Source organism: Pithys albifrons, chromosome Z (assembly GCF_047495875.1).
Source record: "Pithys albifrons albifrons isolate INPA30051 chromosome Z, PitAlb_v1, whole genome shotgun sequence".
NCBI lineage: Eukaryota > Metazoa > Chordata > Aves > Passeriformes > Thamnophilidae > Pithys > Pithys albifrons.
In genome coordinates this window covers 60,901,295-60,920,563 of record NC_092497.1, presented here as the reverse complement: position 1 = coordinate 60,920,563, position 19,269 = coordinate 60,901,295, and the positions used below count along the sequence as shown (strand labels likewise).

Sequence of the window (19,269 nt, the reverse complement as noted above, 5' to 3'; positions counted from 1 at the left end):
GGTTCCCTCTTGTGGCTAATTTTACTTATGAAATGGTTTTTATTTCCCAGCACAGTGACATTCTCAGTTATATTTTATTTAAACTACTATTAGCAAAAAACCATAAATGTGCACTATCTTACTTAAGAATCAAAGGTCCTAGAGGAAGCAAAGAAATGAGGAAACCCTTAGATTGTGGATGGCTTCTCATTTCTTTTCACTTTAGTGATTCACGTGTTCCACTTTTTTATCTCACTCCCTAGTTTTAAAAAAAAACCCTAAAACAAAACCAAGCAACCAAACAAATCCTCAATGAAAGAAGCCCAAACCTAAGTATAGCAGAAATCCTTCACATACACAAGTAGGAACTAAAAAAAGTAAAATGGGAATTCCTTTCAAATTGGTTCAAAAAAAGGTTAGTGAAAGGCATTTAACTATTAACCTGTAGTAAATTATAAGAGAATTTATTTGATTTAGTTTGGCTCAGCTGTTTGTTTACAAGACTGGATACAGGTCAGAGAAAAAGGAAATACGATTCTCTGGGGTATAGTTGCTTTGGTTTTAAATGTTGTCATATAGACATTTCAATTTGCACACTTTGAAATTGATACAAACCCTTTGTTTTAGTAGAACAGATAATTCTTTCACATTAAGTCTGTTATTGCACCCAGCTTAACTAGAGGTTCACTCTGGAAGTGTGAAATAGTGGCTGAAATATTTGTCACTGTATCTGGCATGGTGCATTTCCTTTGTTTGATAATGAGTAAAATTGATCATTGGTGGGGGTGGTGAGATGATGTCTCCTTGGTCTCAAGAATAAAAATATTTGAAAAGAATTTGGCCTTTCTTTCTCCTAAAGGAATCAGCAAATAGAGAGAGCTCCCAATTCTAGTTCTACAGGGTTTTTTTCAAGAGTTCATGTAAAACATCTGTGTAGCCAAAGGGGTTTTTCTATTTTAGAAGAATGGCCATAAAATTCCATGGCTATTTAAATTTAGCATTTGTGACTAAAACTGAAATATTAATAGGAGTGCAGATGCAGACACAAAAAAATAATGTAGACCTCATTAATGTGTAGAGCTGTTCAGACTTGTGCAAACAAAATAAAAAAATAAACAAAAAAGCCCCCATGAGGTTCATCACTTACTGGTAATTCTCACTTGGTTTCTTGTGCATTAGAGAAACTAATTAGCATACAAATTGTCCAGAAGGTATTGATTCAGATACTGCGATAGGACAGTCTCAGTCCCATATATCACAACTCTGAGTTCTAAAACATTTGATGGTAAAAAGAGGAAAACAATGTGAAAGGGAGATTGTGATCTGGCTTTAAAGATTTAACAAAAGAATTGTTTTGTTTTGAGCTCTTAAGAACTACACAAACATGAATTTCCTGAGCAGGATATGCAATACCTACCTTTCATCTTACATTTCACCTTTCTTTTTGTAAGCCTTCCATCATTTTGCCAGCAAAGGAGCCTTTGGAAAGAAAATGCATTAATTTAGTTTATCTGTATCATGTTTCTTTATATTCTTTGGTATGGAGTTAACTTGAATAAATGCTGAGACGTTATCCCAGTATTGTAACACTTCTTAAACAGATGGAAAATAACTGATTACAGGATGCAAAATCTAAGAGCTCTTTTCTCTGAGGAATTGTTGTATTTAGCCTTTTTTTTTTCCATGGGATGCCATATTGCTGAACTGATACTGTACAGCAAAGTCTTTCTTATTAATGTAGTTGTAGGGATGGACAGAGGGAAAATGGCAGAGATCACAGAGTAAAGTGCCTGGAACTGGTCATAGGAAGCAGGAAGCACAGTTCCTAGAAAAGGGAAAAATGAAGATGAAATTATTTAACCACACTCTCTCCCTGCTGCCCCAGAAATTAATTTATTAATATCACATGATATTTGGTGATACTTGAGACATCCTTAACTGCTCTATTTCCATGAATAAGTAAAAGCAATGAGTTGATCAAATGAGCCAGTAATGTGTGCACAATACACTGCTTTGTGTGGATCCTGATTTTGGGAGTGACCTTAAGGCTTTGGTTCCTCAGGCAAACTGGGGAAATTACAAAGCCTCCCTGGAGAAGTTGGCATTTTTCAGGGAGCTTTTGCATCCCCCACTGCCTGATTATTCAGCCTCTGAAGAGGATGCCTGTCTTCCCAGCCCCAGGGTGAATGCAGGGATTGCAGCTGCTGTTTTGTGAGCAAGAGGTTTCGTGGAAGAAGAAATCAGTTCAAAACTGAGGGGTGAATAAGACTGTTAAATGCCACTGCAGACCAAACCACTGCATCATGGAGGTAAAAACAGTGTGGACAGATGTAAGAAGCAGAAATAAATGCAAAAATGGAGAGAGATAGAAGTGAAAATCAGAGAAAACTAAATACATTATAATAAACACAAACAAAGCCACAAATAGCTCTGAACTTGGAGAAAAAAGTGGGCTGCAAGCCCCTCATAGCTATGGCTGTTGCAATCATGAGGACCTGAGGAGACAGCAGTCCAGCAAGAATGGGAATTATCTGGGGTGGATGCATCACAGTGCCTGGAAAGCCATGGCTGTCTAGGAGCTTGAGAAGGTTATGGATTCCTTCACTTCAGTCTTACTAGGGAAACATAAATGCTAGGTTGTTTTTCACACTTCAGAATCTTTCTGCTATTTATAAACCAGTAAACTAATAACTCCCAGTACTTCTGCACCTGTAAAATCTAAAAAACCATAGCCCTAAACATTATCATCCCTGAATACCTTGTCTTTTCATCAACTGTAAAATGTTTACTGTGATATAGATATCTCTGAACATTATTCCTAGGCTGAAGTCTGAAAATAAACTGAATGTGGTACTGGTGAAATAAGCAGTCAAACTGTTAGTGGTAGAGAGAAGCTTGGAATTATTTCTGATGCAGTTCTGTCAGTGGGTAAGGGAGAGCCAATTTAGTAGATGTCAAAATGCAGAACTCTGCTTTCCTCTTGATCTTCATCTAAATTTGGATTATATCATTCCAAAAGCATCTTTGAATATGATAGGCCCTTCTGTTTAATGAAAAGAAAGCAGGCTGTATGACCTGATGATGTAAGACTTAATATTTGAGAAAATGGGAGCTTTTCCGCATGCTGACTATGTCTTAAAGTTGCATCTCACATTTTAGGTGATGTGGAACAGTCTTGCTGTTGACACAGAGTTTATATATAAAAATGCCAATGAAAAGAGTTATCTGATTTCTCCATGCAAATGTAGACCCTGCCACTGTGTAAAATGCTTACTTTATTATTCTGAATGGGTTTTGGTGAATTCTAGGCACAGCTTTAACATCAGGAATGGTTTTGCACTAACCCTGCAGTAAAAAAGGATAAGAAAATTAAAAATAAAGGGGATCCAGTTAGAAACAGTGTAATTCAGTGGAAAATGTGAGAGATGCCATTTAGGCTTACTTTACTACATCTCTGTGTCTGCAATAGGAAAATTGCCATTTTTGGTATGTACTTTGTGAATTAAACACCTGGTAAAATATTCATGTGCACAAATATGCATAGTTGCTGCTTGGATTTCTTTGGTTTTGTTTGTTTGTTTGGGCTTTTTGGTACTGGGCACGAGATGTAAATTAAGAGAGCAGAAACCCTTCCTGGAGGTGACAGAAAGCAAGAGGCTGTTCTGTGATTACAGTGGAGAAACTGGTCCTGACTGGGAACGGCCAGGGGACTGCTGGTGTGTGAGCCTGGTGTGGCCTGTCCCTTCTTCTACCCACAAAGGGCTCTGTGGGCTACAGGACATTTCTGAGGGCCTTTTACAGAAGTGTTATTCCAAAATATGTTGTTCCTTGGAGGGATGAAGGGTGGCAGTAGCTAGGCACTGATTTGGCTCGGGAATTTCTGCTGTTGTTTATATTTCATGTAGACTCTTGCTCAAGGCAAGTGGAACTGGAATTGTGATTGAGAGCCTGTCATCCAAAAAATTACTTGTCAATTGAAATAAAGCAATGAAATTTAATGCATTTTCTGAGAAAACAAACTTTAAAATTGAAGTCATCAGTGGTTTCTGAGATGACATTTATTATGATTTCTGTGCTGTTAAAAGTTATTTGAACAGCAACATGTCAAATAAGTTTTTTTCAGTTCAACCTTTGTTGTCTTTGTTATTTACAGGAGAAGCCCAGATGTACAAGCTAAAGAAGAACTGTGGAAACATATTCAGTAAGTACAGTCCTTTTAGGGCCCAGGAGATTCTGGGTTTTCCTCTAATGTTACTCACATCCCCTGCACTGTGGCTATAAGTCATTACATTCTGATTTAGTTAAGTGCCACAATAAATTATGTGTGTGTTAATGACCTGCTGTGTGTAGAAGATACTGCAGATCACCGAATGCACTGAATACAGAAGATCTTTGTATGTAAATGAATTATTAAGGAACAATGCATCATTTTAGAGAGTTATTTCTCTGTGGCTTCCAAAATGCCCTTGCTTGTAATAGTGACACTTTTAGGATGAGAACCCATATACTACAGAATTACCCATTAGGAAGATATTTATCTATTCCTAAGCATTTTCATTGTTTAGAACACACAATGTTCATTGTAATGTGAAGCAACAAGATCAGATTTGCAGGGAGGTGAGAGGAAGGTGGAACAGGATGCAACATGCAGTTGAAGCAATCAAGGTGAAGTTACACTTATTTCTAAATAAGTTTCCTATTTGATGTCAAGATAGCTTCAGGGCTGACAACAGCTTGTTTCAGTAAATCTTTTAAGACCAATATAATAAAAATAAAAACATTTTTGCACTTATAGTTGCTGTTACATGTTTTACTTTTCCTCATCCTTTATAGGAAGGAGCTTGTGGATCCGTCTGGCCTATCTGAGGAGCAATTGAAAGAAATTCCATACACAAAAGTAGAGTGAGTTTATGTCAGGATTTTGCTTTGTGAATATAAAAGCTTACTTTTTGTATTTTACTGTGAACTCTGTCATACTGAAAGAAAAACCGGTTTACGCATAATCTCTGAGCTCTTATCTACTCCAGTATTCATCTAGAATGGGTTGAGTGAGGTTACATAATAATCTTGAAACCTAATACTTTCTTTTTTCAAAATATGAAAAAATCATCTTCATCTCTCTCTCCCATACACCTGTGAACCTGGGAGATGTCTGTATGCTCTGTATGTCTCCTGATGTCACCCATGAATCTTTCTTATATTATAAGCTAGAATCAGAGAGAAGAGAATGCAAACAAGCAAATCCATATATTTCCTAAACTTTTTGTTTTGAGTATTTATTCAGATCATCCAAGGCACTGTTTGACCTCTGCAACTGCCTTCCTGGCTTGTCATTTCCTTAAGAACCAACATCTATTTCACTGTGCTAATTGCCCATTTGGGATGCCATGTGTCAGTGCAGCTGCATGTGGCAGAAATGCGATCCTGGTTTACATTACAATGTGCTTCCACAACACCACTAAACAGAAGAGGCTGATGCCAAAGATGTAGAAATTAATGGATTCTTTATTAAAGCTTTATGCTCAAATATGGACATGCCCGTTCGTGATCTTTGCGTTTCTAAAGCACTGAATTCCAAGTACAGTCATTTAGAAAAAGCATCAGCCCTTTAAATTCAACCACAGCAAGAAGCCATCTGTTATACTTTAATAAGAAGTGGGAGGATCTCTCAGTTTGCATTTGGATTTCTGTTTTGTGCCAAAGATCTGGTTTACTAACCTCCTGTTGTGAATTCTGTGTCTCTCTCAGGACTCAAGGCGACCCAATCCGCATTAGGCATTCACATTCCCCTCGCAGCTACCGTCAGTATCGGCGGTCCCAGTGCTCTGATGGTGAAAGATCTGTCCTCTCCGAAGTGAAGTATGTGATTGTGGTTATTAGCAGTGCAGCTCAAAAGTTGTTCAAAGACCATGGTGACTAGAATTAGCATAAACATAGCTGTTTGGTGGCACAGGGTTCAAACAACCCTCTAAATATTGTGTCTTCAGAGCTACATGAATGAAAAAACTACAAAACTATTAATGGTCTATCCTGAGTCACAGTGGCTTGCTTGATCATCTTGGAAGGAGGAGAAACTGAAAAAGTTGAAATAAACCTGTATTGCCCTTTAGTGATAGGTCATGAAGTTGCCTAAGGGATGAGTCCTCGTGAGTTGCCTTTCAGATTCCTTCATCCTTAATAGAGTTAACACTGTAATTTACTAACACTGTAATTTGTTTCAGGGGAACTCTAGTACAACACTTTCCATCAATGTCTTTCCTAGAAGACTGAAGAGTATTTATGAGTAGAAAAGTGACAGCCCTACTCTCAGTTGTAGTAAGGCCTTAAAAAGATAAAAAGCAGTCTCCTGATGTTATCACCCACCTGGAAGGCTAGTTTTAGCTGGATAGCACCCTGAAGCAGGTGTGGCACAGCCATTTTTACTCTGAGGGAGTGAGGCCCTGACACAGGTTGCCCAGAGAATCTGTGGCAGTCTCATCTCTGGATGTATTCCAGGACAAGTTGGACAGGGCTTGGAGCAATGTGGCCTAGTGCAAGGTGTCCCTGCCCATGGTGGGACTGAAAGGGCTTTAAAGTCTCTTCCAGCTCAAACCATTCTAAGATGCATGAAGCTGGGCTGTAGACCAGAAGACAGGGATGGGATGGCCCGTCCCCTGTAGGTGCCCAATGAGGATCAGCATGAAAGCTTTCAGATATCTAGTCAGGTGATACGCCTTTCAGATATATGCAGCTATCTGGGTCAGTTTCATTATTCTTCCTCTGCACACTTAGAGTTTACTTCATTAACCAATATCCATTTTGTGATATTATAATTTCAGTGTTAAAACTGATCTGGTCCCTCCATTGCCTGTTACACGATCTTCAGATGTGAAACGTCCCAACATCCAGTTGGCTCATCAGGTTAGTAATTGTAAATCCTTTGCAATTTTCCTTATTTTGGAGGGAGAAGTGAGGATCTAGTGCTTTATTTAAATTAGGTCTTTGCTTTTCACTGAAAAGTAAAGCTGGCTCTGACTTTTTAGCAGCAGTATGACTTGAAATTTTGCATTGAGCTTATATTTACACTTTGTTTATATTTCAAAATCATGTAGTTCTGTAGTGTATACCCCTGTGAACATCTGTTACTGGAGAACTCTTTTCCAGCTTGAGTTTATTGAATCATTAAGACAATACCTTTCTTTTCACAGATTTTCAAAAGTTCTTAAAATATTCAAGTGGGCTTGTGATGCAGATGTAATCAAAACCTTTTTAGAGGTCTTCTTAGTGTTTTGTTGCTTGGGCTTGAAGCATTGCTTTTATTCCTTTTCCTTTTTCTTCCCTTCTCCCTCTCCCCACTAAATGTTCAAATTTTTTTTTAGGTTATTGACATCTAAAAAGGACAGAACAAGTATTTTTAAATGTAATCACTGTCTTTCATCATACATTATATGACCATATCACTCTTCTTTGGTATTTTTATTGAGCTTAAAATACGAGAAGCAAATTCTATTGAAAAGCACTTGCAGATGAGCATGCAAAAGGAAAACCAAGTCATGTAAGGCAGAATTCCAGATACCTGACTTCCAGTATCAGCCATCATGACTGTTCATCTTGCATGTGGATATACCAAAACTGCATGTTGATATTGTATGTAGTGTGGAAACTGCACAAAATACAACTAGCAAAACATACCCTATTTTATCTTGTAAGCTTGTTCAATTTTAAAATAGCGAACAGGTATTTTTTCACTTTAAGGCTAGCTACCACACTGCCTGTTCTCTGATAGGTATTAAGTTCAAGGATACTTCTATTCTTGTATGTAACGGAAACTGAAAAAGAGGAGGTGTCCTTGATGTTTCTGTAAGGACTTGCTCCAAGAGTGATCAGAAATTTGGTTTACTTAACGCTACGTAAATTTACATGCTTTGTAGAAATAGGTAACTTGTTCTACTCAAAATTTGCGTTGTCTTATTCCCATTCCTCTTCATTAGTATGTGGCTTAAATACATGCTTTGGAAGGAACTAATGTCAAAATGTTCAGTGTCTGCAAACACCTTTCTTTTCCCACTGCCCTAGGCCCCCTCACAGCAGTGGCCATTAATTCCTTGCTTGTAGTGTTTTGCTAAATATCAAATAATTAATCATGGCATTTCCTGAATGGGCAATACAGCACAGAGGGGCAGCAGCTGGCAGGAGGCAAGAGGGAGAAAACATTCTATTTGATCAAATAACTGTAGATTAATATTCTCAGTATGTGTGTATGTATGTAAATTGCTATATCCACAGCCTAAGGTTTTCATAGCAACAGTTGGCAAAACAGTGTTGAAATTCTCCAAAACTTTTTCAATGTGTTTAATTTATTCCTTTCAGAGGCAGAATGGATCTAAAGACAGTCTAATAGAAGAAATATCTCAACCCTCCAGTAATGTTGATGGAAAGCCCACCAGTAAGATCATAAAAACTGTACAGGTGTCACGCTTCAGGGTGGAGACTTGACTGGTGAATTGAAGATGGTGAATGGATTTTAGTCTTCAGGAACTGAGAATTTGTTTATGTGTGCAAGGGAAGGAATTGGAGTTGATGTGGTAGCCCTTTCTTCAGGACACTTGGAAGTGCAGCCTGCTTGCTGGGAAGATCAAGCAATACTTTTATCCCTAACTGGATATCACATTCCAGTGATGTGACTGATTGAGAAGAATCTGCCTGATAGACAACCAAAAAGAAAAGTCATAGTAAAACTGAGTGATCAGCAGTTACATTTCCAAAAAATGAACAAAAAAAGAAAAAGAAAAAAAAATTGCTGCAACAAAACAGCCTTGATGGTCTGCTTTGTAACTGAATAGCCTTGTTCCAAAAAGTGACTGTTAACTGACATGATCAGGATCAGAGGCTTCAAGATAAGTTAAACAGTCATATTTTGGTCAATTGTGCAATACAGTGTGATATGGGGAGAATTATATTCATTATTTTATGTGGGGATCAACTTATGTCCTGAGACATAAGGACTGGTAGCTCTTACAAGGTTTATTTTAGCCTAGCACAGTAACAAATGCTCATGTTGTTAGTACAAATTTTGAGTCAACCCATTTTAGCTTGAAAATAACAGTCTCTGTAACACTGTAGCACTGAGTTCCAGAGGTGATACAGACTTACTTTCCCTTGGCAGTTTGAAGTGTTCGAAATTTTGGATGTCCTTTTATACAGAGGGACTTTATGTTTAATTGAACATCCCATGTGATAAAAACACACTCACCAACTTAGAGCAAAGCACAGTGGGAACAAACTGGAGAATATGTACTGACCCACTGTATTAAGAACTGCTTAGTAAGGCACTTAAGTGCTGGTTAAATGAAACTTGTGGAGTAGTATTTAAGACAGCTAGGAAAAAGCTTTTTTTTTTTTTTTAGATTAGCAAAATCTGCCTTAATCTCTTTTCATATAACCAATCTGACACTTCTCTGAGCCATTTCTACTACATTAAAATGACAAAGGCAGTATTTCAGGTGTAATAACTACAATTTTTCTATTGTCATGGTAGGAATATTAAGTTTTAATGATGCTGCACATTGACTTGGTTATCTTCTAATATGAGTCTGAAGTGATGCCTGGCTCTTCTCTTGTCCTATTACTTTGTACAAATATGTGAAAGTCATTCTTCTACTCTCCATTTGTCCACAGTCAGCACATGGGTGACCCTTCTGGTGTTGCAAACATACTAAGAAGCTTAGCAAAATCTTTGTTTTGTGCAATTTTGCTAAGTGTAATCCTCAAACTAAATATTGAATTTGTTAAACAGCATTGTAAATGGCTGAAGTAGCTCATGTGCCTTTCTACATCTGTCCTCCTTACACTCAGATCCCATGACCTACAGTAATTTGCAGTGATCCCGTGTTCTAGCCCAGGCAACACCATACCAGGGAATAGCAGCCCTATCAGAAAAGCAATACTGTTTGAGAATTGCAATGAGCATAACCTATCTAAGTTACCCTTTACCAGAAGCATGGGTTTACTAATACACATTTTACATAACAAAAGTGATAAGTGAAAACTTGTATGATGTGTTTTATTTTCCACTTCATCTTTTGATTCTCTTATTGTTTCATGATCTGAGGAGGTCAGGTGGATGTTACTAACCAGAGTTCATGTATTCCTATCGCAGTATGGATTTGTCTGCAGGTTGGGAAATGCTACATCCTGCCAGAGAAGGCAGATTCACTTAATAAATACTTTTCTTTGATCATTTATTTTTGACAGTTCTGCTTCTTCAGTCTCAGTCAACAAATCTAAGGGAAGGCAAATGAAGCCCTGTGTGGTAAAAGTTCTGTTTTCATGGAAGTTCTTCAGAATTTTCTGAATTTACTAAAGATTTAATTCTCAGATATCGTTGGGCTTGACTTAAAGTGTTTGCTCAGTTTTTTCAGTCTATTAAATGGTTTTATTGTCATTGCTCCAACTTAAAGTGAACCCTTAGGATCTATGTACAACTTTGTGTCGCTGTCTCACAAGCGACAGTTAAAAAAAACCACAAGCAAAACAAAACAAAAAAACAAACAAAGCACCACCAAAACCCAACCAACCCCCAGAAAAAAACCACTGTAGCAAAATGGCTTAATCAAGAGTATGATAATCTTTTGGTAGACTACTGAAATATGACAAACCACATAAGAACTGGTTACAGTGTCTGCAATGAAAGCCACTCCATGTATGTTTGAGGAGGTGTTCCAAACTGGAGCATTATACACATGCTTGTAGTTTGCTGCTTTCTTAGTAATTACTATTAGTCTGAAATCCTTACTCAGGCACAGGCAAGTAGCACATATCTGTTTCAGTTTTGTGGTGTTATTATTTGAGAATTATCTGTACATAGTGTCCATATCTTGTCAATCTTCAAATACTGATCAAGAATTAAAAAAAAATTAAGGTTTATATCCAACCTTATGTTTACCTGTATGTTGTCATCTGCCTGTGGGCTTTTGTGTGTTATTGTTGGATACCATCAGCCAAGTGTGTGGCATTTTTTACTCACTCCACTACATCAGAAAATAGGCTTCTGACTAGCCTAATAGTTAAAGGTTTCAGTTCTCAAGTCACTGGAGAATTGTTTTGTAATCAAGCCAACTTTTTTACATTTAAATGAGAAATTTACAGAGAAAGTCCTGGATCTGAGTTGATGGTCTTCTCTCCAATGAGACTATGAAGGAAGCAGGTTTTAGCAAGTCTAATGCCAGTCTGGGGCAGTACAATAGTTTTGTAACCATTAAAGAAAGACAGTATATAAAGCCTGTATTACACATTGTCTGTGCCAAAACAAGACAAAACTTGGGACAAGGACATCACTGTCAGCTAATAGTAGAGAAAAGGAAATTTCTTCCATATGTGTGAGCCTCCCTTCCCTTCAAGCTTCTTCTCCTCAGTCATTTGAGGAAAGGCACCTTTTCTTGTGATCTTTTTATTTTGTGAGAGACACCTACAAGTGATCGATCACTAAAAGCACTTACTGTGTCATAGCTATGCTTTGTAGATCTAAACCAGCCCTATATGTTTAAGTGACTGGCTTCTTACAGCTCTGAGCTACACCTTGCCCTTTCCACTGTTGCTACCCTTCCCCAGCTCTCTTGGGGCTTTCAGTGCCTAGAGGAAGTTGTACTTTTAGATCTGGAGTTTGGATGCCAGTCCAAAATGGTGGTACCTTCTAATGAGTCAGACAAAGCGTACCCTGGGGTTGGATGCCACACAGACCTCTCCTCACTTGGACAAAGGACTGATATTTGAGACATACTCATCCTAATTCTGCTTAATTTTTCTCAGGCCAACAATTTTAACTTTGTGCCTCTGCATTTACCTCTGTAAGTGCTAAGCATTGGTAAGTTATAGAATTCGCTCACCTACTAATTAGCAACAACTATAACGTAGATACACCTTTTATGAAACACATATTTTATAGAATAAAAAGGGCTTACTAGTCACACCACAAAAGCATTTCTGTATATCCCATATTGGTTCCTTTGCTTAGTTAGCTGGTTTCTTTCAGAAGGAGCTTGCCTTGACCTGTTGTTTTCTACACTGCACCTCTTTACCAGTATCGTTTGCAACTTGCATTCTAATCAAGCTCATTATATCAAAGATGTGGTTGGAAAAAAAAGGAAGCCACTACCATTTAAAGCTGCCAAATCCATTAGCTCTATACAGGTTAATACTGAACTGAATAAATACCATGTTTTCTTTTGGGAAGGTCTGTTTAATTTGAAACTCCCTCGAAAGGTGTTTGAAAACAACATACATAAACATATCAATGTGATGCATATGTTCTATGTACGATAAGTATTCATGAAGCAACTGTGTGTTTTACTTTAAACCGAGTTTGATAGATGGCTGTGTCAATACTTGTGTCCAGGTTATTTAAAAGTCAAGTAAAACTTGAATTTTTAGGGCATTCCATGGTTGCCTGTGTGTCTTATTTACATTACACAAAGGCACAAAGCCTTCAGAAACACAGATTCATTTGACATCACCATCTGGTAAAAACAGGTGTGGTACCAATTAAAATCCACTTGAGGATACAGCTTGTCCAGATTAAGTATTTTTCATCATAGCTTGAAGTTGTCAGCCCAAGTTTTGTGTTTATTTCCAGTGTGTATCCATGCTACAGTTTCCTTTCTTACCTTAAAATCACCAGAGAAGCAACAGCAGACCATGGAAGCTGTCAAACCAAACACACAGACAACTCTCTTCTTAAGGTGCCTGTTTTCTCTGTATTTGTCTCCTGAATAAGAGTTGTGGTAGTTGGCCTTGGCTGGACACCAGGTGCCCACCAAGCTGCTCCATCACTGCCACTCCTTAGGAAGATGGGGGAGGGGAGAGACAAGCAGATATTAAGAAAACCTTGTGGGTCAAGACAAAAGCAGTAGTAAAGCAAAAGTAAAGAGGGGAAAAAAAAAAGAAAAAACCCCAAACAAACCCATTGGAATGGCCTGCCCAGAGAGGTGCTGGATTCCCCATCCTGGAGGTTTTTAAACTGAGATTGGCCGTGGCACTGAGTGCCATGATCTGGTAAAGGGACTGGAGTTGGACCAAGGGTTGGACTTGATGATCTCGGAGGTCTTTTCCAGCCCAATCCATTCTATGATTCTATGAAATAAAAATCCAACAAACAAACCCAAAAGATTTACTTCCTATTTCCCATCAGCACATGACATCCACCCATCTCCTGGGAATCGGGGCTTCAGAACACAGAGTAGATTGCTCCAGAATACAAACATCATAAAAATTAACACTACCCCACCTTCCTTATCCTTTTGCTTTTATTGCTGAGCAGATTGTTGTGGTTTGGAATATTCCTTTGGTTGGTTGTACAGACCAAGATCTTTTCCCCTCCCAAGATTTTGCCCACTTCCAGCCTACTGAGTGAGAGACGGAATGCTGAAGACAGCCTTGATGCTGTAGCCAAAGCACTGGTTATCAACACATTTCTGGCTACCAATACAGAACAAAGCACTGCAAGGGCTGCTGTGAGGAAAATTAACTCCCTCTCAACCAGACCCAGTAGAATAGTGAAAAAAACCACGACTCTCCCAGCTGGTCACTATGTAAATGATACACTTTACTTGCTGCAATGTTAATATCTCAAAACCAGCCACAACCATGCATGTATTTTCTCTGCAAGGCTACCAGAATGTACTTCATGTTCTTCATATACTCACACCATTAAATTTACAATTGAGCCCCTTTGCTGCGTAAAAAGGGCAAGGAGTTTATGTTCAAGAGTGCCCCTACAGGCCACCCACTGGCAGACTTTTCATTTATTTGGCCTTAATCTTAGGTGCAGTGAGTTAAAAGACCAAGGAATGTGGAGTTTTCTCTCTGTGCACACCTCTCAAAAGAGTTCTGATTAGCAGCTTCTGTATAAAGAGCCCTCTTCCAAGAGAGGAAGGTAACAGAAACAGAGGTTGGTACAACACCAACCTAGTGCACAGATCTTTGTTCCCTTCCTCTCTTAAACCACCTCAGGACCTGCCCTCCCTTATACTTTTTAATACTACCAGCTCCAGCAGTTGGTCAGACATTTTGTTCAGGTAAAACATAGGAAGAAGAAAAAGAAGTAGTTAATGTTTTATTCAAGGGTACAATCCAGTTAACCACTCATACAAAATAAAAGGCAGCCCTAATGGTTACCACAATTCATGTTCACCAGAATTTCTATTTTAGCAACCTGTGACCCTTACACCCACCCATTTCTCCCTCTAACTTACTTTTTCTCATTTTTCATCCCACCATGAAACCTGTATTACACACTGAAGCTTAAGGTTCTACATTTTTTTCCTCTTGAAAGGTAATTAACATTTTAGATAGCCATCATCAAAACCTGGCACAAGTTGTTACCCTTGAGAGGTTGTTTTGGGGGTTGTTTTTCTTTATAAAAGTCTTAAAAGGTATTTCTGTCAGCCTTATACTTCAAGAACAAAGACCCATGAGCAAAACTCCTGAACAGATGGTATCTTCAGGGAATGTAATCCCTAATAGAATCCATAAACTTTCAAGTGCATCCAATAATTACATGCTGGATCACTAAAAATTAACTACCCTTGTCTAAACCTCCTTTCCTCTTTACAAACCAAAAATGAACTTACACTTAGTAATGTGCTTACATTCAATACTGAAAAATGAGACATTGAAAGATACACCACTTAAGCATTTGCTGTTCTGATAAAATTGATGTTAAGTCTTCCTAAAAAAAGCAGCACTTCCAGTTGTTATCTCAAAGAGTATTTCACTCTACTTGAAGTTTAATTGAAGTACCATATTACACAGCGATCAAGGTGATAATAAACAAAGGCTGCAGCTTTCCATGTAAAAGAGACACCTTCCCTGCTATTTTTAAACCCAGATTTGCTGCATTTAAATTTCTACTTTTGCTCACCACAATACAAATCCCAGCTAACCCTCTCTCTGAGTACTGTAGAAGACCACGGTTTTAGTGGTCACATCCCAAACACTTGGCAGCTCGTAGGGTTTGTTTAGTCCAAAAGGTTGCACTGGTATCCCAACAATAACTTGGAGGAAGTCAGAACCATCAAACAGAAACAACTGCTATTACAGCTTGGGAAAGACAGAAATTCTGGGGACAGAAACATAAATCTTTAAATTTTTGTCTACATAAACATTACCAGACATTGCCCCAGTACAGTTAAATGTGCCTTGTATCACTACATGGAGGCTTAATAGTCCATCTTTTCAAAATGTTTCTGTTTCTTATGGAGTAGTGTCGCACAGCCAGCCAGTGGTCTCAGGCTGGTTGAACCATCCTTCCTAGGGAAAAAAAGTAAACACAGTGTGAGACTGGACACATGTAGCAAAGCTGTTTTCAGTAACATCCTCTAGAACCATGAGACTGATACAAAATTACAAGGGTCAGGTTTCCCCCCTCATCCCTTTGCCAAAAAACGCAAAAAGCTGAAGTGTGCAAATCAAATTTTTAAAAAGCCTGCCTGCCATGGAAGCACTTCACCCACCTAAGCAAGATTTCATATTCTGTTTACAAACTGGTGGTAGTAATAAAATAACACTTTGTGGATGATGGGATTCAACAGAATGTTTTGTTGTACTACTCACGCACACAACATGACTGCGACGTATTATATGGCAGTTTGAGAGGACACTAAGACACTAACAGGCAAGATTCTGTAATTTTATGTTGAAAAACAAGCAGCAGCCCTGTTACTAGATACATTAATAATAATGGCTTACACATACATTTCTTTTCCCAGTGTCCAAAAGGCTCATACAAAGAGTGCCCACCCTACTCCTCAGCCTTGCAAAAAATTCCCAGTGTCTGTGGTGCTAAAGGTCTGCATGGACTTCACAGGTTCATTTGCTATCAGCAGCAGTGGTAAAGCATTAAGCATGTCTGTGTTTTAAATGTTGCTCAAGTCAATTTTGACATTTCATTGCATGAAACTTTGTAATGCCACTATTTTCAAGAGCATTGAAGGAGTTTCGTTACTTCCCTGAAGATTTCTGTTACGTTTTTTCCTGAAAAAAAACGCCACAAAACCCACCAAAACCAGTGATGTAGTACCGGATCATTCTCACATCACATTTCCAGTACTCACCACAAGGTTCCTGGCTTCAAAGAGCTGGATGACTTGCTGTGTACTTGGGTATGGAGGTTACACAAACCATAGTCTCAGCAGTGAAGAAATGTTTTATAATGCATGCAATTTTTATTAATGCCATGTTGGTACTACTGCATTTTGCCCTGATTTGCACGACTCAACTTTTCAATAGTGCTGTTTTTAACAAGATTTTACAGTGAAACATCATTTGCATGTAAGATTCCAAGTTTTCCTGTTTTGCCAGTCTTTTAACTTTAATCAGTCCTTGTGTTCTAAACTGCTTCACAGTACCACCTCTCCAAAACACACATGAAAAAGCACAGGCTTCTCTTGGACACACTGGCAGCCACATATTGCTTTAATAAGCCACTCACACTAAACCTCTGACTTTAAGGTTTCCACTTTTGTTGATGAGAGCATAGCCATGACGCTGATCTCACTCTCACTGTTTCGATTCTGATTTCTTCTGAAAAGGCACTCTGACAAACTTCTTTTTCAACAGAATCATAGAATCATAGAATCAATTGGGTTGGAAAAGACCTCCGAGATCATCAAGTCCAACCCTTGGTCCAACTCCAGTCCATTTACCAGATCGGCCAATCTCAGTTTAAAAATCTCCAGGGATGGTGAATCCACCCCCTCTCTGGGCAGCCCATTCCAATGCCTGAGCACTCTCTCTGCAAAGAATTTTTTTCTGATATCCAACTTAAATTTCCCCTGGCAGAGCTTGAGCCCGTGCCCCCTTGTCCTATTGCTGAGTGCCTGGGAGAAGAGACCAGCCCCCACCTGGCCAGAACTTCCCTTCAGGTAGTTCTAGACAGTGCTGAGGTCACCTCTGAGCCTCCTCTTCTCCAAGCTAAACACCCCCAGCTCCCTCAGCCTCTCCCCACAGGGCTTGTGCTCCAGTCCCTTCACCAGCCTTGTTGCTCTTCTCTGGACTCGCTCCAGCACCTCAATATCCTTTCTGAACTGAGGGGCCCAGAACTGAACACAGTACTCAAGGTGTGGCCTCCCCAACACAGAGTACAGGGGAAGGATCACTTCCCTGGTCCTGCTGGCCACGCTATTTATGATCCAGGCCTGGATCACATTGGCCTTCTTGGCCACCTGGGCACACTGTTGGCTCATGTTGAGCTTCCTGTCAATTAGTACCCCCAGGTCCCTTTCTGCCTGGCTGCTCTCCAGCCACTCTGTGCCCAGCCTGGAGCGCTGCAGGGGGTTGGTGTGGCCAAAGGGCAGGACCTGGCTTCATTGTAAAAGCAGGCTGAAGAAGAGAGTTGCACAAGATATTGTTACTTACCCTAGGAGGCAAATTGCAGGACAGCTCAGTGCAATCAGCACTTTGCAGCTTTTTCCTACATGTCCTTCTCATGCTCAGAGGCTTTCATCACACAGCACAATCTCCAGGAGCTCTTGAACTTCCAGCAAAGCACACCAGAACTCTGTGAGAAGCATTCACAACTTTAAAGATTCTGGCAGGAATCTGGCAATATTAAAGGATACTTTACACTTCACAAGTGCATCAGGGTTAAATCTCTTTATGCTGTTCTTATGCTAGACATAAATAACAAACCCAAAAATCCACAAAAGCAAAACACATTTTTTCATCATTAAAGAATTTCATCTTCTCTGTAGCTGAGTATTCTTTAGCTGTAGGTATCTTTTTACAACAGGAACTAGAGGCCACTGCAGGAGTCTAGAAAGTTTTGTACTAATTACTTGTAGAGGTAAGAACTCATGATAGACAGGACAGCTAAACAATGCTAAAAGTAGCCATTACAATTTTAGTTTTTCCTCTTTAAATAACTATCGAATTCTCCATTTTAAAAGACTGAACTATAAAATCTACTACGTAGCTACTCAACCATAGAGTTTTTATAGGTCAGTGGTTACTTTTTTTACATTTTTCTTTTGTCCTTGCAAAAACTGGGAGAAGAAAGGTAAATAACCAGCTTCTTAAATCAGTTTGAGCAAGAATTCCTGTTTGCCTTTTTTGACACCACATTCACTCTGGGCAGGAATGAATGGGCAACACAAAGGCCAAAATGTAAGCATTAGAACTGATCACCTCTTCAAAAAGAAATTTGTAGCACATGAAAAAGAACAATTAATTAATTGCAAAATGCTTAAAAATTCACAAATAACATTTTATAAAGAGCAGACACTTAACAGTAAAAGCTAAGCACACCGTGCTCTTGGGATATATTTTGGTCACGTTGGTGCTTCCTCAGGCCCTCGACAGACTTCCACTGGTGTCATCTGGAAAAACAAGAGGGAGAGCACACATTACTGGGAAGGGCGACAGAGATACACGAACAGTACGAGGGGTCTAACAAGACATACTTGAAATAATTGCCCGGTTTGCAATCCCACGGCCATAGTCGAAGGTTGCAGATTGATTTCCACCGCTGCTCCAGCTCCCTCTGCTCCCGCCGCGAGACTGAGAGTCGGCCCCGCCGCTCCCGCCGTGCCTCGGGGGGCTGAACCATTACTCCCTAAAGGGAGGGAGAGGACGCCGTGCGATGCAGTCTGATCCCGCACCTTAGAGGCCGCACACTGAGTCTGCCGCAGACGAAAGGCTACAGCGAGCTAATCCAAGCAGGGGGAAATTCTGACCGGCGAATCTGCCAGGGAAAGGCTCTGAGCCGCGAGGCAGCACCGGCCGGAGACACCCGCGAGAACGCGGCGATGGAGGCGCCCCACGGAGAGGGGAGGGTGTCCCGCAACCTCGGCGCGTGCGCATGCGCAGTGCTGCCCCCGGCCGCGGTGAGAGCGGGACGGTTCGCCGTAGTCGCGGCGCTCCCTTTTCTTGTGTGGAAGTTCCCGGTATTCCCTGTTCCCTCGTCCGTAAGGGGCTGCTGAGGGGAAGTTCCCCGTGTTCCCTGTGCCCTTGTGGAAGTTCTCGGTGTTCCGAGTGCCCCTGTGGGGGTCACATCGTGGTGAGGTGACCGCACCGCAAAACATCCTCATCAGGTCGTGTCGCCTCACACGTCGTCTGTCCCTAGGCTGGATTTTCTCGCTGTTTGTTAGATAACTTCTAAATAAAATTGCTCAATACAAAACCCGGCAACACCCCCCCCCCCGCAAAACTTTTTGCTTTAAGAATTGCGTAAGATCCCATCACACGAATAAATACGCATTAGGTGGGCGGAGAATATGTATTAGATAGGCGGGTTCGTGTAATTACTGTAGAAAAGCT

At 39.8% G+C, this 19,269-nt stretch overlaps 1 protein-coding gene, 1 long non-coding RNA gene and 1 other non-coding gene across 5 annotated transcripts in view; 1 reads left to right on the top strand and 2 right to left on the bottom strand.

The window, feature by feature from the left end:
- Positions 1-10,200, top strand: part of EPB41L4A (erythrocyte membrane protein band 4.1 like 4A) — a 130,601-nt gene extending 120,401 nt beyond the window's left edge. For all 3 annotated transcript variants that reach the window (XM_071580056.1, XM_071580057.1, XM_071580055.1), the window contains 5 exons: positions 4,133-4,180; positions 4,813-4,881; positions 5,728-5,838; positions 6,798-6,879; positions 8,329-10,200. In XM_071580056.1, coding sequence (XP_071436157.1) covers positions 4,133-4,180; positions 4,813-4,881; positions 5,728-5,838; positions 6,798-6,879; positions 8,329-8,454 — 436 coding nt within the window. In that variant the 3' untranslated portion in view covers positions 8,455-10,200. The remainder of the gene's footprint in view (positions 1-4,132; positions 4,181-4,812; positions 4,882-5,727; positions 5,839-6,797; positions 6,880-8,328) is intronic.
- A 3,855-nt stretch (positions 10,201-14,055) lies between these two features.
- Positions 14,056-18,503, bottom strand: LOC139684293 (uncharacterized). The gene is made up of 4 exons (XR_011699900.1): positions 18,414-18,503; positions 18,241-18,329; positions 17,371-17,512; positions 14,056-15,264 (listed from the first exon to the last, which is right to left on the bottom strand). It is a non-coding gene; the product is annotated as an uncharacterized lncRNA (long non-coding RNA).
- Positions 17,980-18,112, bottom strand: LOC139685141 (small nucleolar RNA SNORA13). Its single transcript, XR_011700048.1, has one exon. It is a non-coding gene; the product is annotated as a small nucleolar RNA SNORA13 (small nucleolar RNA).
- Positions 18,504-19,269: the final 766 nt, after the last annotated feature.